Source organism: Trachemys scripta, chromosome 14 (assembly GCF_013100865.1).
Source record: "Trachemys scripta elegans isolate TJP31775 chromosome 14, CAS_Tse_1.0, whole genome shotgun sequence".
NCBI lineage: Eukaryota > Metazoa > Chordata > Testudines > Emydidae > Trachemys > Trachemys scripta.
The window spans coordinates 20,173,706-20,201,280 of NC_048311.1; the positions used below are offsets into that span (position 1 = coordinate 20,173,706).

Consider the following 27,575-nt stretch of genomic DNA (forward strand, 5'->3'; position numbering starts at 1 on the left):
CGGGAAGGGAGACTGTACTAATGCCTATGTCCAAAAGCTGCAGAACGCTACGTGAGACAGTGCCAAGCGCTTGTTTGCAAATCAAACAGCAATAATGGCAACTCCCCATCCCCTCACTGCAGCCACACGCTGGCTTTATTCATGCCCTGGCCTTTGAAGAACAGTAAATACGCACAAAACCAGAACCCCATGAAAAGCTCTTAAGGGTTTTGCATGGAACCCTGGCAGGCCTCCAAAGAGAGCCAAGGCCAGAGGTGGGTACCCTCTATGACGAAGGCCCTGGCCCCAGGCTGAGCTCAGGTTCCCTGGTCCTGGGCTCGTCAAGGTTCTGTTGGATCATTGCCAACTTTGCAAATAGCACCTGGTGGCAAACAGGAAGCCAGCGCAAAGGTGGCATCCACTGAGCCCAGGCAGCAAGCAGTGCTAGGGGCTCTTCCCTTCCCTCTCCCAGGGGCCCCTGTCCACAGTCGCCTCACCTACAAACTGGATTTTTGCCTTCTGCTCGCCGAGTGGCTTCATGGTTTCCAGCAGCCGGTTGACTTGGCTTTGGAGAGCCTGTGGGTTGACGAGCTGGAGCACGGGCTTTGGGGTGTAGTCCATCAACTCCTGACTAACCAGACAAGCAGAGAACATAAGGCCATGCCTGCACGAACAGTTACTGCATGGCAAGCCGGGGTGCAGAGCTACAGCGCTCCAGCTGGCCGCCCACTACCTGTCAGCACGCACTAGGGAACAGGTAGTGCGCCTCAGCAGGCTCCACATACACCATTAGTGCGCGGCCGGCAGCAGTGCTGTAGATTTGTTCCCCGACGTGCTGGGCAGTAAGTGTTCACTTAGACATGCCTTAACTCACTTCCATGCGGGGTTAGTAGAGAAGAACCACACAAGACTAGTTGAGGTATCAAGAGGACATGAGATCAGTTTATAGGGGCAGGTGGACTAAGTTATGTGTGAGTTAGACACAGACAAAACAAGGGACATCCAACTTCAGCAGGAAAGAAACGTACACACCAGCGAAGGGCAAGCCAGTGCCCAGTGAAATAATGTACGTCCCAAAGACAACTAGCACTATTTGAATGAAGGTTGCAGCATTGCAATAGAACTACATGGTGTTGCGTTCTTGTATAGCTAGCCAGTGGGGGCTCTGGGGCCACCGGTCCCCCTAAACCAAATAGCACTTTACACCTCACCCCCATCCTGGCTTACTGGAGTGCCTTTACAGCTTCCCCCTCAAGCAGACATTCCTGACCACCGAGTACCCCAGAGCCAGGATGGTTCATCTCCACCAGCGCTGGTTCATGGGAATTTCAAAGATGTTTCCACCTCTACCAACGCAGGGTTCTACACAGGGTCCAAGGACGCTGTAAGGGAGCCTGCAAATGAAGCTCCCAGCTAGTGGAAGGAATCTTTGTCTCCGTGCAGCCTCCTTTAGGCAACCTTCATCCATATTTATTAGATGCCTAAATATGGTGCCTAATGTTAGTGAAAATTTTGCCCTAATGAGAGAGAACAAGGGAACATTCAATAAAATTGAAAGGCAACGAGTTTAAACCGGATCAGAGGGAACCCGTCGAACTCAAGTCATTGTAACCTTGCGGGACTTTGCCACAAAGTACCAATGATGATAAGAGCTTAGTAGAATTTTTTTTTTAAAAGATGTTACGTGGCTACTGAGAATCTTCACAGGTCGGTTCAGAGCGTAAGAGGGATGTGAACCCTCGTGCTTCCAAGCGTGAGCCAGCCACCAAGTGCCTGGGGCCAGGAAGGAACTTCCCCTATAGCCAGGTTATTCCATAATTATCCACTGCAGGATTTCTTGCATCTTGCTTTGAAGCATCAAGACAGGACTCTGGACTACCTAGAACACTGCTCTGGTCCAGGCTGGCCACCCCTGGAAACCCCACAGAGACAGACTTACTTGGATGGTGGGGAGCCCAGTCCTCTGGCCCAGTGCTGGAAAAGGGCCATGGTGCCCACCTGCTTCTCCAGTTCACTGTTGTAGTTCAGCAATAGCATCCCTTTCAGGTAATCCCGCTGCACCTGAGAGCAACCACAGCACAGGGGAAGCTTGCCAGCTGCTAAGAACTGGCCTGGCTGGCCTCCCGCGGCAGAGGCCTGGATTCTGCACTGCAGGGAGTTCTATTGAGAGAGCACTAGAGCAGACGCCTAGCTCCCAGCCCCATTCTGGCAGATGCAAATAGCCAGGGACAGCAGGAACCCAATACAAAGAGCTCTGCTTGTCCTCACACCCCAGCCCTAACTGGATGCCAGGCCACAAGCTCCAGCCTGGGCCCAGGGCAGCAGGGTGAGGGCCCCTCTTCGTTACTCAGCCAAAAGGCACCAGCAACTCACTAGTGGGGCATGTTCCGGGTACCATACAGACCCCATGATCGACCTTTGGGCTCCCTGTCTTTCACACCTAGCTACCTGCACTGCACCCTTTAGCCTCTTCTTTGCACACTGCTTCACAGACCCCACGGCGCTGCACGTGAGCCAACCAAATGGGACGGGGATCTCTGGAGCAGCTGTCTCCAAGCAGGGGAAGGGAAGGAGGAGGAAGCAGGAGGGGTCTGCTCACTGATACCTAAATGCTGGATTTAGCCAATACAGCTGCAAACAGCATCCTGGCAGCCTGTAAGGGTGGCTGCCCTATGCACAGGGCTGGGGTGAGTACTGGGCTCTTCCCCAGGGGGAGATGTGAGAGAGGGGACAGGCCCCAAGGAGGATCAGACAGTGATGGGAGCGTTAAGAACATTAGCAGACACACAAACTGGAACAAAAACCAACTCAGATCTCATGCTTCAGTCCAGAAGCCGGCTGCCTCCCCCACTGCGTTAGTGCCCGGGAGGACACGGGGGCTGCCATCCTTGGATCAAGCATTAGCTATTGGCCACTCCTGGAAGTGGGATACTGGGCTGCATGGGTGGTACCTCTGTAAGACCCTCGGGGGAGTTCTCAAGACCCACAAGCAGTGTGTGGTTGGCTCTTTGGAGAAGTCCCTTAGCAGTATGCACAGTGCCCCTGGACTCTGCTCCGTGGCTAGTGGTCGTGGCTGCGTGGGCCTCAGGGGGCTCGTGCAGATGGTGCTGACTCTGCAAGTTACCTGGCTGTAGTGAGTGCTGATATAAATCTCATTCTCGAAGTGCAGGGGTGTCTTCCAGGAGAGCCGCCGTAAATCCAGGATCACGGAGCTGTCCTCCAGCAGGTAGTCATGGATGTATTCGTTCTGGCGCACCGGCCTCACCACCTTCCCTGTACACGCACAGCCGTGTCACCACCTCCTCAGAGCAACTCCGGGAGGGCACCAGGGGGCCTCTTCACCCCCACACAGTCCCCCAGTGTCAAATAGCGCTAGCCACCAGTCATTCAAGGGGAGAACCAGCTTTAGGAGCAAGCAACACAGACTACCGGACAAGAGTCCCCCAGCCCTTGGGGGTAGGTGTCATAAACCAGGGAACCCCAAGCAGGAAGGCGCCATCAGTTAAGGGCACTTCCCCAGCTCTCGTGGGGGAAGGGCAGCAGGGGAAGCAGCAGCCATGATACGTTGTGCTGGAGAAACCGCGTTTAGAAAGCAGCCACCTGCAGCAAACGCTAACAGGCTAGGAGGGACGTTCAGCCGCTGCTTGTTCCCATCGCAGCGTCACTGACGCTGCAGCCTGGTGTGCAGCAGCATCACCACAGGGCCCAACATCAGCACGTGGGGAGGAGGAGCTGACAGGCCAGGCACAGTGCTAGCCGATGCTCAGGGACTGCTCCCTGCTAGCAGCCCCAGGGGGAAGCACCCACAAAGGGGAGGGGGAAGAAGCCAGGCCATGCCCCCTCCTCACAATGCACCTCAGAGCTGCCTCTAGGGTGGGCTGGCCTGGCTCACTCTGCCCTATCCCAGCTGATTTCAGCAACCTGCGGGTGTGGAGCCCTGTGGGAGGGAGAGGGGTCAGAGAGGTTCCCAGCTGAGCCAAAGCCCCACATCAGGTAACTCTGCAGGGATCTACCCCAGGACAACGCAAACACTGTTTTTACTTGCCACCGTTCTTGCTGGCGAAGAGAGCGAACTCCTGGATTTCCTCCTGCTCGTTGATCCCCATCTGCTCACAGATCTCCTGCACCACTTCCGCAGCCACCTGCAGCCAGGGAGGGAGATGGGGGGGTTTTACCCTCGGGACCGGGCAAACACCCCTTCCAAAGGGCGAGCAGATGCCTCTGGCCTCACTTCCTGCTACAGGGTGGGCGTGACGGGGAGTGGAGAGCGACAGAGCAGAACCCAAAGACAGTCTGGGCACAGATATGCCAGCCAGCCTCTGGGGCTGGTGGTTTCTCTGTCCATACCTCAAAGGGGCAGCAGCTGGGAACGTTTGCTTGTTCAGTGAATCAACCCTCGAAAAGCCCTGACACTGATTCACAGCGGATGATTCCGACTCAATTCTACTGCGCCCAGAAAGCTTGAAGCACCTTTGCCCCGGGCAGGGCTCTGGGAGCAGCCAGGTAACTTACAAGCCCAGCCCAATGAGGATGGGGTTCCCCTGTCCCCGCAGTTCTGGAGGGGAAGGTAATGAGAGTTCTCTGCTAATGAGACATTGCGCAGACACATGGCTGCGGGGCCCTCCCGGCAGAGGGCGGCTACTCAGTCCCAGGCCCGTCCAGCACTCCCAGCATGGGGCAGACGCACGGACCAAGGGGGCCACCCAGCACTCCCGGCGTGGGGCAGACGCACGGACCAAGGGGGCCACCCAGCACTCCCGGCATGGGGGGGACGCAGGGCCCCAGGGGCGCCGTTGGCATGGGGCAAACACTTGTGAGTTGTGCTGGTACTGTCACATCCCAGGAGGGAGCCAGTGCCAGCCGACACGAGGAGCCAACCAAGTCCCAGGACTGGAATTATCTCCTAGCTTGGCTTTTCCCGGGAGCACTAGGCAGGGGCTCACCCATGTGACTGTGTAACACTGCCCATCTCCCCAGTGCCCTAGAGCCTGGACCAAACGTGGGTGCCGGGGGCAGGGAACTCACAGTGAATGTCCTGATTTTGGTGGTGTATTCCAGGGCCCCGGGCAGGACGATCACTATCCGGCGGGAGCCACGCCCCTTCTGCCCAGGGAAAGCACAGGGTCAGATAGAAAGGTGGCAATGAACCCATACAACCCCCACAGTGCTCACTCCGCCCTGCGCTGCACCATCTCCACCCCAAACGCTCCCCTCCCACACCCAGCACCCTCCACTCATGTCCCATGGCACCCAACCCACCTCCACCGCTCCCTTCTCCCCATGCCACCCCCACCCTGCATGCCCCAGACACCCCGCTCCTCCCCCTGCCAGGTACCAGGAGCGCTTCCATCTCCACGCGGAAGGGCAGGTGCCGGCGGCCGCCGTACATGATCATCTTCCGCAGGTTGCCATAGCAGGTCCTGGCTAGATCTGTGGGAAAGGGAGAGATGCTACAAGCCGAGGAAGAGGAAGGGCTGAGCAGCTAATCCCCCTGGGCCGGGTCAGCCTGCAGGCACCAGACCCTGATCAAGGCCTCTGCTCTAGTGGAAGAGACACCTAAGCCCTTTCCAACAGAAATCCACCCAGGGCAGCACAGGCCTCTCTGCGACCTGCTGGGGTTGGCAGGGGACAAACGGGGCACAGGAGGTTGCAGGGGAGGGCGGAGGACTGGCAGCCTCCTCTGTTCCCTGTGTTCTTATGAGACTGTCACCCCAAGCTCCTCAGATCCCTCCACCCAGCCGGTTGATGGCTCAAGTGACAGAGCAGCCTGACCGGCCCTCAGCCCCACGGGTCCAGTTATAACCAGATCACAGGCCACTGACTCCAAAGGGAACTGGATTGGGCCCCTGGCAATGAGTGATCTGTCCAGACCCACCCTCCATCCATGCAGAGCTCCCAGCGGCCGCCTGCTTTGTGCTAAGGGATACTTTTCAAACACTGCCCTCCAGTAACCCAAGTGCTCCAGCAACTCCCCAACGCTCCCAGGACAGCTGCTTTCTTGGGGAGAGGGAGGTCTAACCAGACCAACCCACCCCACCCCACCGCTGGTGCAAAGAGCAGGGGCTGGGAAGCAGCCGGTACCTTGGTGGGTGCTGGCTGGATCGGCGCTGGCTTGCTGCAGGAATTTGGTGGCGTATGGCATCAAGGTGGTGGAGGGAAGGAAGAAGCCAGTGAGCAGGCTCAGGAGCCGCCAGCCATGGATACAGCTTTCCCTGCAGGGCCCAGAGAAAGAGAGGACACTGGATTGCCAGGTATGGTAGTGAGGGAGGCAGGGGGAGAAACTCTCACACGCAGGGGGGAGGGACACCCTCGGGTGGAGGTGGGGGGTTGAAAAGAACTAAAACCAACGTCACCAACTCACAATTTTATCACGAGTCCTGTAATATTTGGGGGGGTTCTTAAAGCTCCAGCTCCTGGAGTCATGAGATCCGGGGAGGAGCTCAGTTTTCATTTACAATACAATGATGTGTCTAGCCCGCCTGGCTGCAGAGAGAAAGCTTGAAAACTGACCCCTAAAGGCTCCAGCACTGGGAGGCTGATAGAGGGAACCCACCAGGGATTATTCTTTACAATCTCACGAGTTTTAAGTGAATCTCAGGATTTGGCAGGGCGGTGGGGGAGGTGGAGAGAGAAAGAAAATGGTGTGGAAGGGACTTCAGTTGAAAACCGCTCCACTGCTCCGATAGCACAGGGATGTCTAACAACATGGATGCCTGGCTGGAGAAGGAGATGGGGAAGGGATTGATGGCGGGAGAGAAAACCCACAGTGAAAACAAAACTCTCCACTGCACACACAATTCTCCCCCCAGGGACAGAGAGCAGCAAACCACCCGGGATGGACGTCAGTCACATGGCTTAACACGTGACTGGACGGGGCTCTGCTACCCCAGTGCCGAGGAAGGTACAAGAACCCGAACAGAACAGAAAACAGTGAGCATGAGACTGTTTTTTCGATCATTTCAGCCAGGAAAAGGAAGCTCAGCGGCTGCTAGGTGAACTGGATCCATGTCAGGGACCTGCACCACAGTCACACCGGGGCCCCCCTCAGGTATCGGCACCCTGTTGTGCTGGGCGCTGTACGTGCACACACAGGCCTTGTCTACACACCCACATACGTTGTACTACTTCAGGGATAGCAGTGTAGTTATACTGGTACAGCTACCCTAAAGTGAATGCAGTTATAGCGGTATAAAGGAGAAGTAACCCCCTTCCTGATCAGGAATAGACTGCTGTGGTCTAACCCCTTTTATACCTGCATCTGCAGTAGGGCTTGTACCAGTATAACCCTCCTATTTCAGTCAAAATTCTCCCCACACCTGGCAGTTTTCCCAGTACAAAGCCTGCATGGACAAAACCTTGGAACCAAGAGACAGGCTTTGCCCCAGGGAGCTCCCAGTCGGGGCGACTGACCTATCACACAGCGCTGCAGGAGGACAGGGACGGATGGAGGCAGTGATAGGTGCCATTCAGCCTCGGATCAGTGGTCTCTGGAGGAGAACCAAAGGCCATCTGTCCCCAGGAAGAGCAGAGATAAGGCTCAAGAACGTGCACCAATAACTGGAATCGCTGCAGCAGCCACAGGAATGCAAGGGCATCTCAGAGCCATCAGCAGCTTATCAGGGAGCTCAATAAAGAGGCAATTGGGACTCATCAAGTCACCAGGGCAAAACGTCTGTCAGTGCAAATACACCTCAGCAACTGAGACAGACAAGAGCATTGTTCCATGAGTGACTAATCCCAACCCATAGTTACTGTTTAACTTCTTCAGAGCCATAACCCTGGGGCGATGAGCAGATGGGGTGCACACGCAGGGAGCTGGGCATGCTTACCGGCATCCACCAGGTGCCCTGATAAACTGCACGGCCTATGGTAATGCACATGCCAGGCTATTACTGCTCTGTAGTGGGGCCCACCAAGTTTACACCAGGGTAACTTCACGGACTGCAGGGGATTTACTCCTGGTTTACACCAGCATAAGAGAGGAGAATCTCAGGTCCAATGTTTCTGCATTGTTGATAAATGTTGATAAATGCAGAGTTATGCACACTGGAAAGCATAATCCCAACTATACTTATACAATGATGGGTCTAAATTAGCTGTTACCACTCAAGAAAGAGCTTGGAGTCATTGTGGATAGTTCTCTGAAAACTTCCACTCAATGTGCAGCGGAAGTCCAAAAAGCAAACAGAATGTTGGGAATTATTAAGAAAGGGATAGATATTAGGCAGAAAATATATTGCCTCTATATAAATCCATGGTACGCCCACATCTGGAATACTGCGTGCAGATGTGGTCGCCCCATCTCAAAAAAAGATATATTGGAATTGGAAAAGATTCAGAAAAGGCAACAAAAAATGACTAGGGGGTACGGAACAGCTTCCATATGAGGAGAGATTAATAAGACTTGGACTTTTCAGCTTGGAAAAGAGATTACTAAGAGAGGATATGATTGAGGTCTATAAAATCATGACAGGTGTAGAGAAAGTAAATAAGGAAATGTTACTGTATTTAGTCCTCACAACACAATAACTAGGGGTCACCAAACAAAATTAATAGACAGCAGGTTTAAAACAAATAAAAGGAAGTATTTCTTCACACAACGCACAGTCAACCTGTGGAACTCCTTACCAGTGGATGGTGAGAAGGCCAAGACTATAACAGGGTTCAAAAAAGAACTAGATAAATTCATAGAGGATAGGTCTGTCAATGGCTATTAGCCAGGATAGGCAGGGATGCAAAACCATGCTCTGAAGTGTACCTAGCCTCTGTTTGTCAGAAGCTGGGAATGGGCGACGGGACGGATCACTTGATGTTTACCTATTCAGTTCATTCCCTCTGAAGCACCTGGCACTGGCCACTGCCAGAAGACAGGATACTGGGCTAGATGGACCATTGGTCTGATCCAGCATGCACGCACACATACATACACACACACACCTCCTGCCAGTGTGGGTTTCCCCACACTCACCACCCTCACTCTTTATGGCCGCAAGGCCGGCTCTCCCCTTGCATCACACCATGCAGCCAGGAGGTTGCCCTCCCTGTGTTCTCCCAGTCCCTCCCTCCAACCAGGTAGCCCCCTCTGGGCACATGCCCATCTCTTGCCACGGACAAGCCCTCGGTACTCACAGCTTGGGATTATGTGTGATCTGCTTGATGACCTGGCAGTAAACCTCATCGCGCAGGTTCTCCTTCTCCTTGCAGAGCTGCACATGGGAGACCAGCATCAGAGGGGCCAGACCTCCGAGCCAGCCCCTGTGACATCTCCCAAGCACACACAGGGGACCCTTGGGGCCTCACCAAAATCCACCCAGGGGTTCCCATTCACTGGTCTCTGAGCCTTCATGGGACTGGCAGCCATCTGGCCCAGCAGGAAAGGGACTGCTCCTACATCATCTTTATGGAGAGTTGCCCAATGAGCTGAAATCATGGGTTCTCCTTCTCACCAACTCCGATTCAGATTCCACCTCTCCCTCTAAGAGGGAGTTCCCGGATCTCTGCCCACGCACACCCATTTCCCGGAGACCCCAGCTCCTGGCTTCCCATCCCCTTCAGCACCCCAGCACATTACCGTCAGGAGGACCACGAACCTGAAGAATCTCATAGATGTAATCGATCTCGGCCTGGTTCTTGAGGGTGGGCTGGTCTCCCATGAACCTCATCAAAGCTGCAAGGCAGGAGCCCGCATTAGACTGGGACTGGATGGGTAGAAGGTGGGGCTGATGAAGCCCTGGTGTGTGGTTCCTGGGGTGTCCAGGGGGAGGGGTGTGGATCCGGACGCTAGAACACAATCTCGTCTCCAGTATGAGCACACCGAGCACCAGGCAGATGAGTTTTACGGCGCACATGGTTGTTAGAGGTGGAAGTGCCCTAGGGCCTCTGCTGTCCCTTCCCACCAGGTTATTCTTCCCTCCTCTGAGCAACGGGCATCTTTGTGTGGCCACTGGGACTGTCTAAATCAGCCCCTCTCCAGGCTCCCACAGCCCCACCCCTCTATGCCTCAGGGCAGCGACTTACTCATGAAGCTCTTTGTCGCCAGCTCATTCATCTCGCTGTCAGAGTACTGAAGCAGGGACTCCTGGATCGGGACCTGCAGAGCCAGAGCACTGGGGTGAGTGGGAGCAGTGCAGGGGAGACGCTGGCCTCGCTGAGAAGTGCAGGCAACACAGGAAATCCCAGCGTGATCGATGCATCCTGCAGGCCCAGGGACTCCAGCCCGTCAGCCCTCGACTCCAAACCGCCCACCTCCCAAATAAACACACCGCCCCGTCTGGGGCAGGGGGAGGTGGCCCTGGGCTGAAGTTCTGTCTGGAGACTCACACCTCCTTCCTTCCACCCCCAAAGACACCCACCTTGGTGTGCTCAACCAGGGCAGCTGGGCTCCTCCTCTCCGCGCTCATCCCCAGCCTAGAGAGAGGGGACATTTGTTTGGCACAAGAGATGCCCACAGAGGCTCGCTCTGCGCAGGCAGGGGCTGCCTGCATGTGTACACACATGTACACACGGCCACGAGCAGGAGGGGCCCAGGCTACTCACGTGGACTGGGCCTCCCTGAAGTGCGCCATGGCAAACTCCACCATGGTGTAGTGATGGGCGTCTGGGGAGAAGGCAGAGCTGGTGATTTCCGATGCCAGGCTGGGGACAGAGCTCTGAGGGGACAGATACCGGACCCGCCCCCAATGTTAGCTCAGAGGGCCTCTCCATCACCAGTCTCTCCTCTGTAGAACCCTCTCCCTTCCCCAGGTGGGTCTTCCCCTCTCCCCTCCAGGGATCTAGCTAAGGTTCTCATCTGTTCTCCTCACAACCTTTAATGGAGTATCCTGAACACCCCTGTGAGGCAGGATAGTGCTGTTACCCCCATGATTCAGAGAGCAATCTGAGGCACAGGGAGATTAAGTGATTCAACCAAGGTCACACAGACAGTCTGTGGCAGAGCAGGGAACTGAACTGGGGTGTGCCAAGTCCTAGGCTGGTGCCCTAACCACTAGACCATCCTTCCTCTCACCTGTGCACTCCTATGTTACTCTGGGTGACAGTAACTGGCAGGACCCTCCCCCCGGATACTTCCCTCTGCCTTTCCGGAGACCCTCCTCTGACAGCCACTCCAGAGCCCAGCCACGTCCCCCCGACCCCACCGAAGGCCTCACCTCCTTGCTAACACTTGTCTCCAGCCAGTCTCTTTTCAGGCTCTTCTGGAGCCTCTCCTGTCTGTCCAGGTGGGTGCTGAGGTAATCGGGGGCTGCTGCCAGCTGCACCATGCTGGAGGGGAAGAGGCCGGAGCGGCCGCCAACGGAGCCGAACTGCCAGCCTGCCAGAGGTGGGTGAAGAGAGGGACAGGTCGCTACCAAGGAGCATGACAGCATCAGGCAAACAGCAAGGAAGGGTTGTGCTTCTGGCAAGCACCTCTGAGGGCTTTACAGGCGGCACAGAGCCTCACGGCCCCCCCAGAGTAACATCCCTGACATGCGGGCGGGGAAACAGGCACAGAGCAGGGACGTGTCTTGCGTGGAGTCACTCTGAGTCAGTGGCAGAGCTGGGCAGGAGGGCGCGGAGGGGAGCTCTCCTCCCCTGCTCTAACTCCTAGACCGCTCGTCTCATGCTGTGCCAGGCCGTTGCATGCCCCCACCCGCTTAGCTCCCTCCAGAGAGTGATGATGCTGGGAAGGACACTAGAGGATCTCCCTGATACCCCGTTGGCTGGGGCTGAGAGGAGGAAGTGGGGGTCTGCTGGTTCTGATGTTAGGCAGGGGCAGTCCCAGTGCCCGGGTTCCAGCCCTCCTCTTGCCTGGGTCTGTTTCCCGGCAACGCCGTGTTGCATAGCAGAACGCCCCCTGCATGGCAGGTGGAACGTCTGGGACGATGGGCACCTGGGCACTGCCACTGCGGGTCGATTCCCATCCTGCCCAGCTCGGATCCATGCTCTCACCTGGCTCCAGCCCCTGCATGGGCAGTAACTGGATGAGGTCACCCTTTTTGAAGCTCAAGAGGCTCTTGTCATCCGTGACGTAGCTGCGCAGAGCAATGACGTAGCTGGAGTCCTGTGGGGGAAGGGGACAGTGAGGGGGCTGCTGCCTGTCTCTCTGGTTCCTGTGACTGTCGAGTCCTCGTACGGCACGTTGCCCTGCCAGGCCCACGCGCGCTCACCGCCGCGTCTCAGCCGCTCCCTCACCTGCTTCAGCTCCTGGAGGAAAAGCTCCACCATGGCCTTGACCTGCCGAGCCTTCGCCGAGTGCAGGATCAGCTGTTCGTTCTTCAGGGAGAACTCCAAGCTGCTGCTGCCCCTCAGCTCCACCGACAGCACCTCTGCAAAACTGAAAAGGGCCAAGCACGCTCCAGCCACCAGCACCAGACACCCCCAACACTCCTATCACTGGGGCGACCAATGACAGGAAGGGCTGTTCAGTGTTTCACTAGCATCACAATCCCTTGTGCAACTGCCCCCAGGAGAACAGACCTGGCAATGGCACTCTCACCTTGCAAACGAAACACAAGGCGGCGGGGGGAGGGGAAACTAAACAATTGATGAGACCAGCCCACAAAAATTACCCCAGAAGGGCTGAGCGACACTCTCCAAATGACAAGTTTCAGAGTTACACTCTCCAAATGGCAGTGCGTAGGCAGGGAAGCTGTCGCCCCTTCTGAACAGAGACCCTCCGCTGGCATCACTCATCTGTCTCCGGCTCAAGGGGCAGAGCTCCACATGCCGACGCAGCAAAGCATGTTCTACACGTCACCATCACAACATGGAACGGCCCGACAGCCCAACAGCGAGGGAACAGACCCGCCCTCCTGCCCTGCAAGAACCACCCCCTGCAAATTTAAGTCCTGCAACTGGCTCCCCCGGAACCCACCTCTGGGCCCAGCCTCTCACCTGTAGCTGCAAAGGATTTTCAGGTATTCAGGGCTGAAGCTGGCTGCTTTTGCCATCTTCAGCAGCCGGAATCCCCGGTGAGAAACCCCAAGGAGCTGGACGTCACTTCCTCTTTCCCCCTGAAAGAAAAATCCACCCACAGGTGGGTCCTGACCACGGGCCCCTGGCAGAGAACTTAGCATGGGCCCCGTCTGAAAGGATACACCTGGGGAGACCTTTTCTCCGATATGTAAAGATGACAAGGTGCTGCCAGCCCCTGAATGCAGCACTCTGGTGACATTTCTACACCAGTCTGACAACCAACGGGCACAGCAGATAGGCAGAGACTGAGGGACAGGAGTCCGTGAGAGCTAAATAGGCCAAGGGACGGACGGGGGCATGCTGGGGGAATTGACTCGTAGGCAAGGAGAGCATGGCAGGTGCCAAGCATAGAGCCAAGACAGATGGGGAGATATGAGAATCGGAGGGGGATGGACAGATAGACAAGGAGAAGAGACAGGAGAGGGAAAGCAAGACACAGACAAGGGAAAAGAGCGGATAGGGAGAGCATATGACAGATGGATGGGAAGGGACGCAAAATGGGCCAGAGCTGCAGAATCTGGGTTTTTAATACCCCACAGTGTAGGGTGTTTGGAAATGGGGGTTATATGCAGGAAGGGGCCAGGGGCACATGTTGAGCTGGGCCTGTGTTTGAAATTTGATTCCCCCACTATCCCAAAGCTTGGGCGGGGGGAGGGGGAGGAGATGCTGATCTGGGGTTTGGAGAAGAGAGAGACAGACTTACCTTAACTGGGAAGAGCCGGGAGAAATAGTTGGCCCAGTTATCCCGAGCAGCCACCACAATCCTCTTCTTTATCCCGTCCTCAATGGAGGTGGCTTCCGTGCCGACCTGGAACTCTGCTGCCAGGAACAGAAAGCAGAAGCTCCGTCACCGAAGGTAGGGATGGCCCAGCCTCTCCGCTAGGAGTTCACATACTGATTGTGCTCAGGTAGCGAGGGGCTCCTACCAACACCTTGCAACTTGGAGGCCTTCAGAAATTGGACTCCAGAAGTGAATTTTGCAGCTGGAGCCCATCTCTACCCAAAAGCCACCACAATGGAACCACTTGGTCCCTGGCTCTCCAATCAGCCCTATTCCCAGCCATGGTGGGAGGGGCTAGTCCTGAATATCAGGACACCCTTGTCTGGGCCAGTGGAGCTGGGCCTTCCCCACAGTTAGAACTTCTCCTGCTTCTTCCCTGCACAGCTAACTTCCTGCTGCCTGCTGGAGCCTCTTTCTGACGAAGGAAGCCCCCTGTGTCTGAACGTGCCCTCTTCAAAGTAATATCCAGCCCATACGGTGTGTCATTGCAGCCCCCTTCCCACCAGCACAATCCCCAAAGGCAAGCCGCCTCTGCTGGCTTGGCAGGCACTGGGACAAGGACACTCCGGTGCGGTTCAGCACAGACCTGTGTGACTCGTCCCCTCAAAGCCCGCTCCAGCCAATGAAACTCCCATTGAAGCAATGGGGTTAGTGGATGCAGCCTGGGGGCAGGAGCACCAAACTTCTAATCAGTCTCTGCCTCCAACTCATGATGCAGCCTAGGGCAACTCTATGTCACTGCTCTGTGTCTCAGTTTACAATCAGACTAAAATGTCTCTGGGTCACAGAGCCGCCAAAAAGATTAGTTAATGTTCCCAGGGTGCTTTGCAGATACAAACGCTGCAGGCTTAATGCCAGTACAACTCCTGCTCCATGCAGCATCACCCACGCCAAGTTCTGCCCTGTAACCCGCTCATTGACAGCTCCTGCTAGGAGTTCTGCATCCCCGCTATGGGGAAGAACCGAGCCACCGGTTACCCAATAAGTCTTTCATCTTGCGCCTCTCCTCCTTGGAGATCCGGATGCAGGACTCCGAGTAAGTGTCTTGCATGATCTGCAAAGGAACAAAGCAGATGGGATTCCATTGGAGATGCCTCCAAACACATCAGCCCATGGAGTCTCTGAAGCTGCATGTCAATTAGAGACTCAGGGAGGAGAGAGCAGGTGCATGGCTTGGACAGATACAGGGGAGGGACTAATGGGTCATTGATGAAGATGAGGCAGCAGCATGTTGGAGAGATTAGTGAACGGAGAGGATGGAATGGGACACACACACACTTACCTGCTCACACAGCAGGTTCAAGCAATACGGGTGACTGAAGTTTTCTTTGGGGTAAAACACCTGCAGCCAACACAACGAAAACATCGCCTAGGTTAGACTTGTAACAACAGGCTCTCCCGTGGGAACTGTTTTGTGATCCAGCTGTCCTACCACCAGACAAAGAGTCAACCTCCCACCATACACTGGAGACAAAGACAGCAGCGCTGGGGGAAGAGAGCTAGAGGAGAAGAGAGTCATCACCAAAGCAGTGGAGCAGTGGGAGAAGCCTGGCTGTGTCAGCGTGTGCTCAGCTGCCAAACACGCTCGTGATAATTAAGGAAATCAGAGGGCAAGAGCCCTATCTCTCCTCTTGTGTGGGTCTATTGCCCAGAGACGCTGTGTTACAAAGTGGAACACCCCCTACGTGGCAGGTGGGACGTCCGGGATCCAGGAAGAAAGAGGTAGCTTACAGAAATAGGTCGCTTATATGTGCTTTTCCTCCATCGCTCACACTTTACAAAGGTGGGCAACCACACATGGGGAAACGGAGGCATAGAAAGTGGCAGTGATTTGCCCAGGGACACACAGCAAGCTGGGAACAAGGGATCTGGGTCCTGACTCCCAGTTCAGTGCCTTCCCTACCCACTGGGTCATGCTGGGCATACCACTTGCAGCTGGCTTTGTACTGTCTCCAGCACTGATGGGGCACAAGGCAAAGCAAGGTTTCCCTACGGCTGCAGATTGTGGGGGGTGACTGCACCCCTCCCTTCCACAGCTGGCGCACATCCTTGCAGTGGGAGCACGGACCATACCTCTTTGCGGAGGAAGATTTTCCAGGGTGTGGTGGCATATGAGAAGCTGACGCTGGCAGTGAGCTTGTAGAGCTGCGTCTTGATGCCGGCATCTTCTTCCGCCATTGTCCAAGCAGAGCCTAGATGCAGGAAAGGACAGTCAGGGGAGCTCTGGGGCACCGTGGGAATGCTGTGTCCCCAGCCAAAGACTCACCAGGACAGGAAGGTGGTGCTGCATCATCTCAAAAGGCTACATTTTCAGAAATCAGTGACCAGCCTGTGCTCACTAAACATGTGACCGCATGCATAAAATGGATAATGGCATGACTAATCAGGCATGCCTGGCAATGTTTATACACGGTGTTACATATGCAAAGTCCATTCCAGGGGGAGAAATAAGGAACTTGAGAGTTCCAGATGGAACAGCTGCCCTTTTATCCTTACACATCGGAATATGGCCTCACTTTATGCCATTATAAAATGATTGTCAAATGATCTAATAGAAACTCTTATACAATCTTACAGACAGTGAGTTACCAGTATGCCATGTAGAGTCTTCACGCTTGGCTTGATTTTTAATTCTCCAGGAGATCGACTAAACAATCTAGGTTTGAAGACAATCAGCTGGGCAGTTTTAAAGTTATGAATGTTTATATCTAAATGGTCTCAACTTTGACACCTCAGAGTTTGGAGACGGCCCACAGACGAAAGATATCCCAAGGTTAAGACTCCCATTATATTCACTTAGGCATTTTCAAATTGCTTGGTTTGCCTGGACATTCCTGCATTTTTAGAATGGGTGGGAGAGCCAGGAGAGGCAGTATTCTACAATAGTGCAATTTCTGCTGCATGATAATTGCCAAGCAAGAAGAGGGTGCAATACAAATGGAGTGTTTATTTGCAGTAACAATAGCGCTTTGCACATCATTAGCACTCTCCCCTCTTGAGGCCCGCAAAGCACTTGATGACTATTTATGAATGAATGGCTCCTGTTGTAATCCAAGGCAAAACTCCCATAGAATTTAATGGGCACATCCCAACTCCTCTGCAAGGTAAGGATCGGCTCCATTTTATAGACTGACAAAGTCCACAGCAAGCAAGACTGTGTCTACACTACGGGGACTATAATGGCATAGCTATGGCACTATGGCCCCATAGCACAGATGGAGCCTGCAGCGATGGGAAGGGGTTTTTCCCACCTCCCCAGGCAACTGCAGCTAGACTGATGCAAACATTCGTCCATCTAGCTGTGTCTACACCAGGGGGTCAGTCGACATGGCTATAGTGCTCAGCAGTGTGGATTTTTCATACCCCTGAGCACTGTAGCTACGTCGACCGCAGGTTTAAGTGCAGCCCAGGCCTAAATGGCAGAGCCAGGAATAGAGCCCGGATCTGTCTCCGAGGCCTATGCTCTAACCACTCAACAATGCTGCCTCTCAGACACGTCAGTCGATTTCTCCGAGTGCTTTGGGGTGAGCTGTGATGCAGAAGGAGCCCAGCCCCTCGGGAGGGCTTTGAGAGGCAGGATCCCTGTGCTTCACATTCCTCACCATTCCAAAGTCCGTCACCACTTTAATTGCAGCTTTGATAACGAGTCTCATACTGCAACTTGGCTGGACTTTGGCAGGGCTTCAGCCCAAAGGTCCTTGGCTTTTCTTAGTTGCAGTTTTAATATCCGCCCAGCCCCTCTGACGTTTCTACCCATTGCATTCCATTGCATTGCCAAGCCAACTGAGTGCTGGCCAAAGTGGCTCAGTCCACGGCACCGTTTCACCCGCAGCAGCAGCGTGAGATTCCCTGACACCGCACGACTGGGATGCCTCAATCAGAGCGGAAGGGCCAGCTCTGCGGGACAGAGACTGTTTCAGGTCCCTCGGCCTGTTCACTCCTGGGCCTGTCGGCTGACAGCAGGAGACCAATTAGCACATGTGGCCACATGCCCACTGGGAACTGGGCTAAGACCCACCAAACTTGTTCCGCACACACCACTGAAGGGGAAGGGTGTGGAATGGAAGGGGCCCCGCTCACCTTTCGGCTCAGATTGCTGGTCAGCAGGCGGAAGGGGTGGGGGCAGGAGTGGGGGAGGCGGAGGGATGAGGGAAGCAACAGGAGAGGTCGGCTGCTGGCCGAAGAGGTTCATGAGAGGCTGCTGCATTTCCCTGATGGATGTGGCAGTCTGGCCCTTCTTGGTGGGCGGAGGGGGCGGAGCCCCTCTGGGGCTCTTGTTCAGAGAGGAGGGCTGGGAGCAGAGAGAGAAAGCGTTTTAGATATACTCACACACTGCCTCCATGGGTTCAGGGGTAGGATACTCTCTGACAGCAGCTGCAGGGGCAGCTTGCCAGGCCCTGGGTCAGGAACCACATGGACAACAATATGGAGCCCCATAAACCGGCAGCCAGATTGCACACAGACATGCGTTAATTAAAGTCAGACGTGCAGTAGGCCAGTGCTCAGCGGTGGAGCCACCCACAGCAGAGTGGAAAAGAGACATCACCTTGCCAGGATCCCCAGGGCCAAGCCAGTGCCGGGCGGGCAACTCTCCCAGGTTGGTCTGTCCCTAGGTCAGCCCTGAACACATGCTGATATACAACTTGAAGTCACGACGCCGGGGCCTTCCCATCCAAGGATCTCAAGGGCTTTATCAATGAGCATTAGGACCCATAACCCATCCTACCAAGCGAGTGGTATAGCTAGAGAGGTTGGGTTACACAGCCAGCCAGTGGCAGAGTCAGGCTCCCAGGCCCCTGCTCTGACCACTAGATGGTAGATTGGAAGATGTTGAAGCTGAATAGGATGTGTGCTGGTTCGGGATCGACATGGGAAGTGCTCACCGATTTTGGGGGCTGGGGGCTCACCATCCCCAGCTTGGCCAGAGCTTCGTTCTTGGGGTCACTCTTCTTCAGGAAGGTCTTGGACGGCCTCCTGGAGGGCAAGAGGAAACAGACCTGCCCAGTTTACACACAGGGCAGCAAGGTGCCAATGGAATCACACAGAGAGCATGGGACATGATTCCTCCCCTTCCCTGCCTGCCCCGCCCTCTCACCTGACGGGCATGATGGGCTGTGGCTCCGGGGCTGGCCGGCTCTGGTACATCTTAATGATGTTGCGGATCTCCCGGCTGGGCTCTCTCTTTGGTGCCAGGTCTGCAGCCACCACAGGGCACGGCTTCTTCTTTGCTTTCTTCTCTTGCACTTTCTGCTTTGGCGAGGGAGGTGGCGAGGGAGGTGCTGGAGCTGCAGGGCAGGAGGGCATTTACCAATGGAGCCGGTGAGCAGCACAAGAGAATCCCCCTCTCTGCACTAAAAGCTACCTCCTGTTCCGCTCAGGGGCTTCGTGGCCCTGGGAGCTCCATCACTCTTTCCCAGCTACCCCTGTTCCCCAAAGCCCATGGCCTTGTCCTCCCTAATCCGCTCCTTCAGTCCAGGCCTGGACTGCAAGAGGCTGAACAGGGCGGTCACAGAACCAACCAACCAACCCTGCACAGTCGAGAGGGGTGGGACCATTAGCACACAGTTCCAGGGGCCTCACTGCTGCTCCATGGGCTGTAAGGAGGAGTCACATGGGGTTTGGGGGAGAGCTTGGGCAAGGGACAGTAGGATCCTCAGACTCTGTAGAGTCCAAGGGAGCAGGGTCCTGCACAGGCGCTCAGCCCCCTTAGGATCTGGCCCTGCATTGGGAGAGCTCTCCACCTGCCAGCGTCTCACACCCTCCTCAGCGCACGGCCTCACCGGTCTCTGGTTCTGGGCTGGACCTCTCTTCCTCCTGCTGTGGATTTCTTGGAGGGGTCCAGCTCTTGGAAGGGGGCCTGACTTTCTTCAACTGGATTTTTTGCTGTCCTGAAAGGAGAGGAGGTCCGAGGGTGAGCACAGAGCAGGCAAGGTCTTTCTGGGCCTGGTGGTGCCAGGCCCTATGCTTGCCACCCTGCTCCTGGAGCAGGCAGAGCTCTGTGTTAAAGCGTCATTTGCTCTGTGTGGGGGTCACGTCCCCTGCATGACACACACACACTCCCAAACCCAACAGGAGACCCCAGGAAACCTGTGAGCCTCCCGCTCGGAACCAGAACCCAGCCCATCACGGGCCAGGCTCAGCCCCAGCTCACACACGGCTCGGAATGAGTTCTGCACGTATAGGGTTACCATACGTCCGGATTTTCCCAGACATGTCCGGCTTTTTGGGCCTCAAATCCCCGTCCGGGAGGAAATCCCCAAAAGCCGGACATGTCCGGGAAAATAGGGAGGGAGGGGCCGGTGGTGCTCGGCTGGGGGCCGGGGCCGGGACCGGGCCAGGGCCAGCGGTGTGGGGCCGGGGGTGCTCGGCCGGCGGTGCGGGGCTGGGGGCCGGGGCCGGGAGCCGGTGGTGCTCGGCTGGTGGTGCGGGGCCGGGGCCGGTGGTGCGGGGCTGGGGCCGGAGGTGCTCGGCCAGGGGTCGGGGCCGGGGGCCAGTGGTGCTCGGCCGGCACTGGTGGTGCGGGGCTGGGGACCGGGGCCAGGACCGGCGGTGCTCGGCTGGGGGTCGGGGGCCGGGGGCCAGTGGTGCTCGGCCGGCACTGGCAGTGCGGGACCGGGGCCGGGACCGGCGGTGCTCGGCCGGGGGCCGGGGCTGGGGCTGGTGGTGCTCGGCCAGGGGCTGGCACCCCAGGGCCCAAGCTGAGCCGGGCAGGAGACGCCGGGGCCAGAGCCTCTTGGCCTGGGCCAGCCGGCCGCCAAAGGAAGCCGCTGGGCCGGGGGGCTGGACTGGGCCGCGCCGCGCCCCGCCCCGCGCCCCGCCCCGCCCCAGCCCCAGCTTACCTGCTGCCTCCCTGTTTCAGGCTTCCCGCGAACATTTGATTCGTGGGAAGCAGGGGAGGGGGAGGAGCAGGGGGTGGAGCGTTCAGGGGAGGGGGCAGCGTTGGGACGGGGACTTTGGGGAAGGGGCGGGGAAGGGGCAGGGGCGGAGTTGGGGTGGGGCTGGGGCCCCATGGAGTGTCCTCCTTTTTTTAAATTAAAATATGGTAACCCTATGCACGTACAGCTCCCGTTCTGGGCTTCACACACACTGCTGCACCGGGAGTTGCCTCAGGAACAGGCAGGCTCACGGCTGCTAAAGCTAGGGGAGGATGGGTCCCATTTGGGGTGAGATTCATGGCCAGGCAGCGACTCACCCATTTTCTGGAAGTACTCCCGCTTCTGCTGGAAGGTGTCTCGAAAGACCGAGTCCTCATCACTGTCTGTCAGCTGTTCTTCCGGGTGGTCATGGATCTACAACACCCGCCCCCCACAACAAGCCCAGTTAGGACTGTTGATGGACACACATACAGCATGGGGCATTTACCCCTGTCCTGACTGACCACTGACTACAATCCCCTTAGTGCCTCCCTATCTCTGTCTTACACACACAGATCGGGCCCAGCGGTGCAGTTCAGGCTCTGATCCAGATCCAGAACTTCCCCCAACTCCAGGAGCGTTTGGACTGATCCAGGTTCAGGACCCTTTTTGAAGTGTGTGTGTCAAGCGCTATATGAAATAGATAATAATTCCTGCTGAGCTGCACTGAGCCCTCCCCTCACACATACCCCTAGGGAGACCCAGCTCCCCCCACACCCCTAAGGAATCCTAATCTGAGCCCAGAACCAAGGATGGAGGCAGGAAGGAGAGCGAAGCCCCTGTCCCCACCCCCAAGGCAGGTAACTGCAGGACAAGGCAAGGGATTCAGGCCTGGTCTACACTTAAAACGTAGGTAACCCAGCTACATCACTCAGAGGTTTGAAAAATCCACACACCTGAGTGCTAAAGCTAGGAGACGCAGCGAGGTAGGCAGAAGAATGCTGCTATCAGTGTAGCTACCGTCACCTGAGGAGGTTGTGTTACCACAGCGATGGAAAATCCCTGTCTGTCAGTGTAGGACGGCTGCGTCTACACTACAGCGTTATGCCAGCATGGCAATGGCGCCACGGCTGTGCCAGTGTAGTCCCCGTGGCACAGACATGTCCTGAGTGTTAAGACTTTTTTGACATTAATGTCAGTGAAACTGCAGTGTCTGCATGGACCTCAAGGCCAGATGGGAATGAACCGGCAAACCCTGCAGTTTCATTGACATCAATGGCAACCCACCGCCCCAGCATTTGGCCCTGCATCTTTAATCCTCTGTGAGTGAAGTTTGACAGGACTCAGCATGGTAGCTGTATACAACTCTCTGAGCGAGGTTCTCGACCACCCGCTAGGCTACGGGAGGAACAGGGGCACTGTCACACGGAAACCCAGTTTGCTGCTGGAGACAGCCTGGCTGGTACCGGTTCTGCTGCATCAGCTGGGGGCTCTGGTGTCTTAGCTGCTGGTGCAGCATTCTTGGTGTTATTGGTTCTCTTTGGTTTAGGAGCCGGAGCTGGGGCCGAAGCTGGAGCTGGGGCTGGGGCTGGGGCTGGTGGTGGAGTCAAGGCTCGTCTTGGCCTTGAGGGCTCAGGAGACCTCCGTCGCTGCTGCTGCTGCTGCTGGGAAATTGTCATGGCCTGAAGGGTCATCTGCTGAGCCTGCAAGAAGAAATCCAAGTCTCCATGACCTCTGCAGACACACAGACTGGAGACATGGCAAACCCTCCCCATTCTTCCCCCAGGAGGCACAGAACCACTCATCTCCTAAACAGGCCCATTCATGTAACCTTTTGGGGTTCCTCAGTGTTATGGGCTAAGGTAGGTCCAGACCCACCATGGCCCAAGCAGGCATGTTCAAGGAACTCTGGATCCCCACCACACCATCCATGTAAAGCTCTCGGTGATGAGGTTGTTCCATCAGAGAAGGTTAGCATACTGTCAGGCGCTAGGCTACGGAGTTAATACACCTTGGGCCAGACAGAAAGAGATGCTTCAGGATTTGTATCCCCAGTGACTCTCCGGTTGGCTGCTTTGAGCTTTTGGTCTAGTGCTTAGAGCTGGGGATTCCTGTGGTCTATTCCCAGCTCTGCCACTCACCCACAACGTGGCCGTGGGCAAGTCACTTATCCTCTGCGTGCCTCGATTTCCCCTTCTGCACAATGAGGATAATAAAGGTTCCTCACTTCACAGGCTTAAGTGACCAAATTCTTACACACACACACACACACACACACACACACACACACACACGTTAATACCCTCAGAGGCACATGGCAGAGAAATGCAGCATGTCAGGGACAAGCTAGACTGGGCTCAGTGGGGAAGAGAATGGAGCTCAGCCCTCTCAGTGCATTCACTCTGGTGCATTCTCTTGTCAGAGAGATGTGCCCCCTCCCCCATTCCCTTCCACTCACCATGAGCAGGGCCTGCTGGTTGATAAAGGCTTGCTGTTGTTCTGCGAGCTGATTGGGATTCACAGCTGGGACCATCGGCTGGGGCGCAATCATGGCTGAGAGAGAGAAGACACGATAAAGAATCACGGGGCCAATGCAGCTGCCCTCCCGGTGGGGCAGGCGAGCGCCCACGAGGGTCCCCTGCACATCAGGCTGGGGACACAGAAGTGCTCGGGGTGCAAGCGGTGAGTCTAACTCAGGGGCAAATGGAAATCAGAGCCTGAGCACGAGGTGCACATGGCAGAACCAAGCCCACGCCAGGAGTCTACCTCTTAGCTTTCCCACCTCCAAACAAACAAGAGATTGTCCTGGGCCAGTCCAGGCTGGGTGACTATATTCTGCCTCCCGCCCTAAGCCCCTCCTGCACTTTCAATTGGATACGACATACATTTTCCATTTCCTGCTCTAAACTGTCGTGTGTGGCCGTAGGGCTGCTGAACAGCCATGCTCCAACACAGAGGTGGCTGCATTTCAAGGGCGGCTGCCGCAACTCCTGTACGTGTCATTTGTAAAGTGCGTCATAGAATCAGAGAGTTCGAAGGGATCGCAAGGGTGAAAGGCCCTGTGTAAATGTACTCACTCAACACCCGCTCATTCCAAAAACCGTACCACCCCTTTTATTGACTGGGCCATTTTTGCATTTTGTTACCTGGCATGGGTGCTGGCATCATTGGCATGGGTGCTGGCATCATTCCACCCATCATTGGCATGGGTTGGTAAGCTGGTACTTGCATCATTCCAGGGTAGCCTAGGTGGAAAGATGCCACAAGGGCAACAGTCACGGTCAGCGACTCCCAAGTAGGAAAGCGCTTCCCTGCCCCAGGCAGCGCCCCATGTAGACCTGCTACTGTTGGCACTGCCAATGTGTACAGAGGATTGTGACATGCAATGGGGCTTCCCATCAGGCTACACAGCAACACCCAGGCAGGAGGAAACCGTCAGGAGAACTGGCCAAGCGGGAGGGGACGCCTGGCAGATGAACACACACTAACCCCACCCAACAGCATGCTCTGGACTCTACCCTCCACCCAGCCTCACTCGGCACCCCTTGTCCTCAGGAAGCTACTGATCCCAAGAAACCAGGTCTGCAGGATTTGTGTTTGCAAGGGAGAATGTCTTCAACTGACGGGCAAAGCTCTCTGGACCTGCCACATCCAGCACATTGATAAGCCCCCACCCCGCAACGTGGCTGGACGGGCAAACAGCCCACAGCAGACACAGAACAGAGCGTCAGCACAGGATGCTGGGGAAAAATGCCCTCCCTCTCCTGGAATAAGCCCCTGCTGCGCACCAGGCTGTGAAATAGGAAGGCCGCTGTGCACAAAGCTGGTAACCCTTGTGGCATCCAGGCCGTGATCACGGCTAGCAGAGAACGGGAGGGTTTCACGCCCTGCCGTAGAGCCACAGAACAGTACAGACCTGCCCCAGGGCCCCATTCCAACCCATTTAAAAACACCACAAGAGAGAGCCCACCTGCCTCGCTGATTTGTTAACTAGCCGTGTCTGGCAATTGGCCATGCCACCGTGATTTGTAATAGCCACAAATGCGTCCCATGGCCATGCCCCAAAGATCTCCAATAGCTACTGATTCCCCCTCACCCCCGTCTCACAGACTTGCAATAATCATTAAGCTGCCCATATGTCTGCTTCCCATGTGTTGCAACAGCCACAGGTATTCCCACGGCACTGCTTGGCCACGCCCCACAGAGATATAACCTGGACTCCAAGCCAACAGGCAAAAAAACAAGGAGAGAGAGAGAGAGAGAACGAGAACAAACACACCCAAACACAAGAGCGAGAATCTGAATATGGTTCAGACTTACTAACCCTCTGAATAGCTGGGGATGATGGGGAAGGCTGGGAGGAAGCAATAAGAGAGATTAAAATCCTCCACTCAGAGGCAGCCAACATTGTGGAGCCTGTTGGGTCTGTTTAGTGCTGTAGAAGGGGCTAAGGTGGACCCGAGATACCACTGATGTGCTCATTGGGTGCGGGAGGGACGAGCCATCTCCAGGTTCAACATGGAGAAAGGCGTCAGACTCCTGGCAGGAGGAGGCATTGAGCGGTGGTGCTGTTGGTGGAAGGCCCCGGGCCAATCTGACTCTGGGAGAGGAGCATGGTGGCACCCTCTACACAGTTGAGGGTAGGGATAAAGGGTAGATATAAATGGTCAGTTTTCAGAATGGAGAGAGGTGAATAGCGGTGTCCCCCAGGGTCTATACTGGGACCAGTCCTATTCAACATATTCATAAATGATCTGGAAAAAGGGGTAAACAGTGAAGTGACAAAATTTGCAGATGATACAAAATTACTAAAGATAGTTAAGACCCAGGCAGACTGCGAAGAGCTTACAAAAGGATCTCTCAAAATTGGGTGAATGGGAACAAAATGGCAGATGAAATTTAATGTTGATAAATACAAAGTAATGCACATTGGAAAGCATAATCCCAACTATACATATAATACGATGGGATCTAAATTAGCTGTTACCACTCAAGAAAGAGATCTTGGCGTCATGTGCATAGTTCTCTGAAAACATCCACTCAATGTGCAGCGGTAGTCAAAAAAGCAAACAGAACGCTGGGAATAATTAAGAAAGGGATAGATAATAGGACAGAAAATATCATTTTGCCTCTGTATAAATCCATGGTACGCCCACATCTTGAATACTGTGTGCAGATGTGGTTGTCCCATCTCAAAAAAGATATATTGGAATTGGAAAAGGTTCAGAAAAGGGTAACAAAAATTATTATGGGTGTGGAACAGCTTCCGTATGAGGAGAGATGAGTAAGACTTGGACTTTTCAGCTTGGAAAAGAGACAACTAAGGGGAGATATGATTGAGGTCTATAAAATCATGACTGGTACAGAGAAAGTAGATAAGGAAGCGTTGTTTATTACTTCTCATAACACAAGAACTAGGGGTCACCAAATGAAATTAATAGGCAGCAGGTTTAAAACAAATAAAAGGAAGTATTTCTTCACACAACACACAGTCAGCCTGTGGAACTCCTTGCCAGAGGATGTTGTAAAGGCCAAGCCCATAACAGGGTTCAAAAAAGAACTAGATAAATTCATGGAGGATAGGTCCATCATGGCTATTAGCCAGGATGGGCAGGAATGGTGTCCCTAGCCTGGGCTAGATGGACCTTTGGTCTGACCCAGAAGGACCGTTCTTATGTTATGTTCAGTAGCCTCCAGGGCTACTCCCCAGAGCATTACAGCCTTCCGAGGCACACGCTGACCCAGTCCAGAATGCACTGTGAATCAGTCGAGCACGTGGCCTCACCTCATCCTAGAGACCAGCTGGCCCACACTAGCTCACACATCTCTGTGGCCCAGCAGCAGTCCCTGTCACAGCATCTCCACATGCTGACCCGGGATGCTCACCCCCCCCCACTGACCTGCAGAAGGAAAGACTCCTTGCTGGGTGGGTCCAATTTTTCCACCTCCTTTCATGCGTCCAGTCAGGTTTCCTCCATTCTCCATATCCTAAGAGAGAGAGCCCAGTGTTACACGGCTCACCAGGACAGGGGTTGGGGCAGATGGACAGACAGAATGTGCAGCAGGACAGACAGCCACACACAGGCATGCTGGGATCACATCTCCCCATCCCACTGAGCTGAACTCCAGGGAAGGAACATACAGACTGACAGGCAGAAGGAGGGAGAGAGGGAAGGAAAAGCAGCTGTAGGCAGACAGAGGGGAGGAAGTGACGTGAGACTTACTGGCACTCTGGACCCTTGATGGAGCACTGGGTCAAAGAGGTCATCCACATAGTGCTCTAGGCCTGTGGGGGTCCTCGGGACACCTTGGACTCCCAGCCCTAGGAGCAAACAAGGGTCCAGTCACCAATTAGGTGTGGAATGGCCCCTCCCTCCCTTCCCCAGTCTTGTTACACTGGGTATGCGCCCTCCCCGACCCCCTGCCTCCCTGAATGCTGCTGACTTCGGCCGCCGGGGCACTGGGGTCTACGCTGTCTGACTCCTCGAGTGCCTGCCTCGCTCCTGGGGAGGAGCTCACCTGAGTAGGTGCTCTCAGCGTTCAAGGATGGCGGCGGAAAGGAAGGCGGGAGAGATGGAGCCTGAATGCCTGGTGCAGGAGGGATGTCCCAGTCCATCCTGTCAGAGGGAAAGTCAGAGAGTTGAGAAAAGCACCAAGTGCTGGGAGCATAGGCGCCGACTCCGTGGGTGCTCCGGGGATGGAACACCCATGGCAACCCACCAGCAGCCAACCTCCCCGACCTGAACCCCCCACCCCAGCTCACATCCGCCTCCTCCCCTGAGCGCACTGCATCCCCGCTTCTCCTCGCAAGCTTGCCACCGCGAAACAGCTGTTTCAAGGTGTAACAAGCTGTGGGAGGGAGGGGGAAGGAGTGGGAACGCAGCGCGTTCAGGGGAGGAGGCTGGGAAGAGGTGGGGTGGGGATTTGGGGAAGGGATTGGGTGGAGACTTTGGGGAAGGGGTTGGAATGGGGCAGGACAGGAGGGGGCGGGGCAGGGGTGCAGTCAGGGT

The 27,575-nt window shown here is 55.5% G+C and overlaps 1 protein-coding gene across 5 annotated transcripts in view; it reads right to left on the reverse strand.

The window, feature by feature from the left end:
• Window positions 1–27,575, reverse strand: part of MYO15B (myosin XVB) — a 45,474-nt gene that overhangs the window by 3,338 nt on the left and 14,561 nt on the right. For 4 of the 5 annotated variants that reach the window (XM_034789771.1, XM_034789772.1, XM_034789774.1 and 1 more), the window contains 31 exons: window positions 27,085–27,182; window positions 26,790–26,887; window positions 26,466–26,553; window positions 23,712–23,810; window positions 23,024–23,118; window positions 22,032–22,268; window positions 20,904–21,000; window positions 19,492–19,599; window positions 18,807–18,996; window positions 18,595–18,685; window positions 17,792–18,002; window positions 15,785–15,903; window positions 14,994–15,053; window positions 14,690–14,765; window positions 13,634–13,749; window positions 12,850–12,968; window positions 12,148–12,289; window positions 11,905–12,016; window positions 11,127–11,287; window positions 10,516–10,628; window positions 10,332–10,386; window positions 9,997–10,069; window positions 9,570–9,646; window positions 9,109–9,185; window positions 6,061–6,191; window positions 5,315–5,409; window positions 5,005–5,082; window positions 4,025–4,121; window positions 3,104–3,252; window positions 1,919–2,040; window positions 477–610 (listed from right to left, as the gene is read on the reverse strand). In XM_034789771.1, coding sequence (XP_034645662.1) covers window positions 477–610; window positions 1,919–2,040; window positions 3,104–3,252; window positions 4,025–4,121; window positions 5,005–5,082; window positions 5,315–5,409; window positions 6,061–6,191; window positions 9,109–9,185; window positions 9,570–9,646; window positions 9,997–10,069; window positions 10,332–10,386; window positions 10,516–10,628; window positions 11,127–11,287; window positions 11,905–12,016; window positions 12,148–12,289; window positions 12,850–12,968; window positions 13,634–13,749; window positions 14,690–14,765; window positions 14,994–15,053; window positions 15,785–15,903; window positions 17,792–18,002; window positions 18,595–18,685; window positions 18,807–18,996; window positions 19,492–19,599; window positions 20,904–21,000; window positions 22,032–22,268; window positions 23,024–23,118; window positions 23,712–23,810; window positions 26,466–26,553; window positions 26,790–26,887; window positions 27,085–27,182 — 3,518 coding nt within the window. The remainder of the gene's footprint in view (window positions 1–476; window positions 611–1,918; window positions 2,041–3,103; window positions 3,253–4,024; window positions 4,122–5,004; window positions 5,083–5,314; window positions 5,410–6,060; window positions 6,192–9,108; window positions 9,186–9,569; window positions 9,647–9,996; window positions 10,070–10,331; window positions 10,387–10,515; window positions 10,629–11,126; window positions 11,288–11,904; window positions 12,017–12,147; window positions 12,290–12,849; window positions 12,969–13,633; window positions 13,750–14,689; window positions 14,766–14,993; window positions 15,054–15,784; window positions 15,904–17,791; window positions 18,003–18,594; window positions 18,686–18,806; window positions 18,997–19,491; window positions 19,600–20,903; window positions 21,001–22,031; window positions 22,269–23,023; window positions 23,119–23,711; window positions 23,811–26,465; window positions 26,554–26,789; window positions 26,888–27,084; window positions 27,183–27,575) is intronic. The other variant, XM_034789773.1, reaches the window with a different exon arrangement.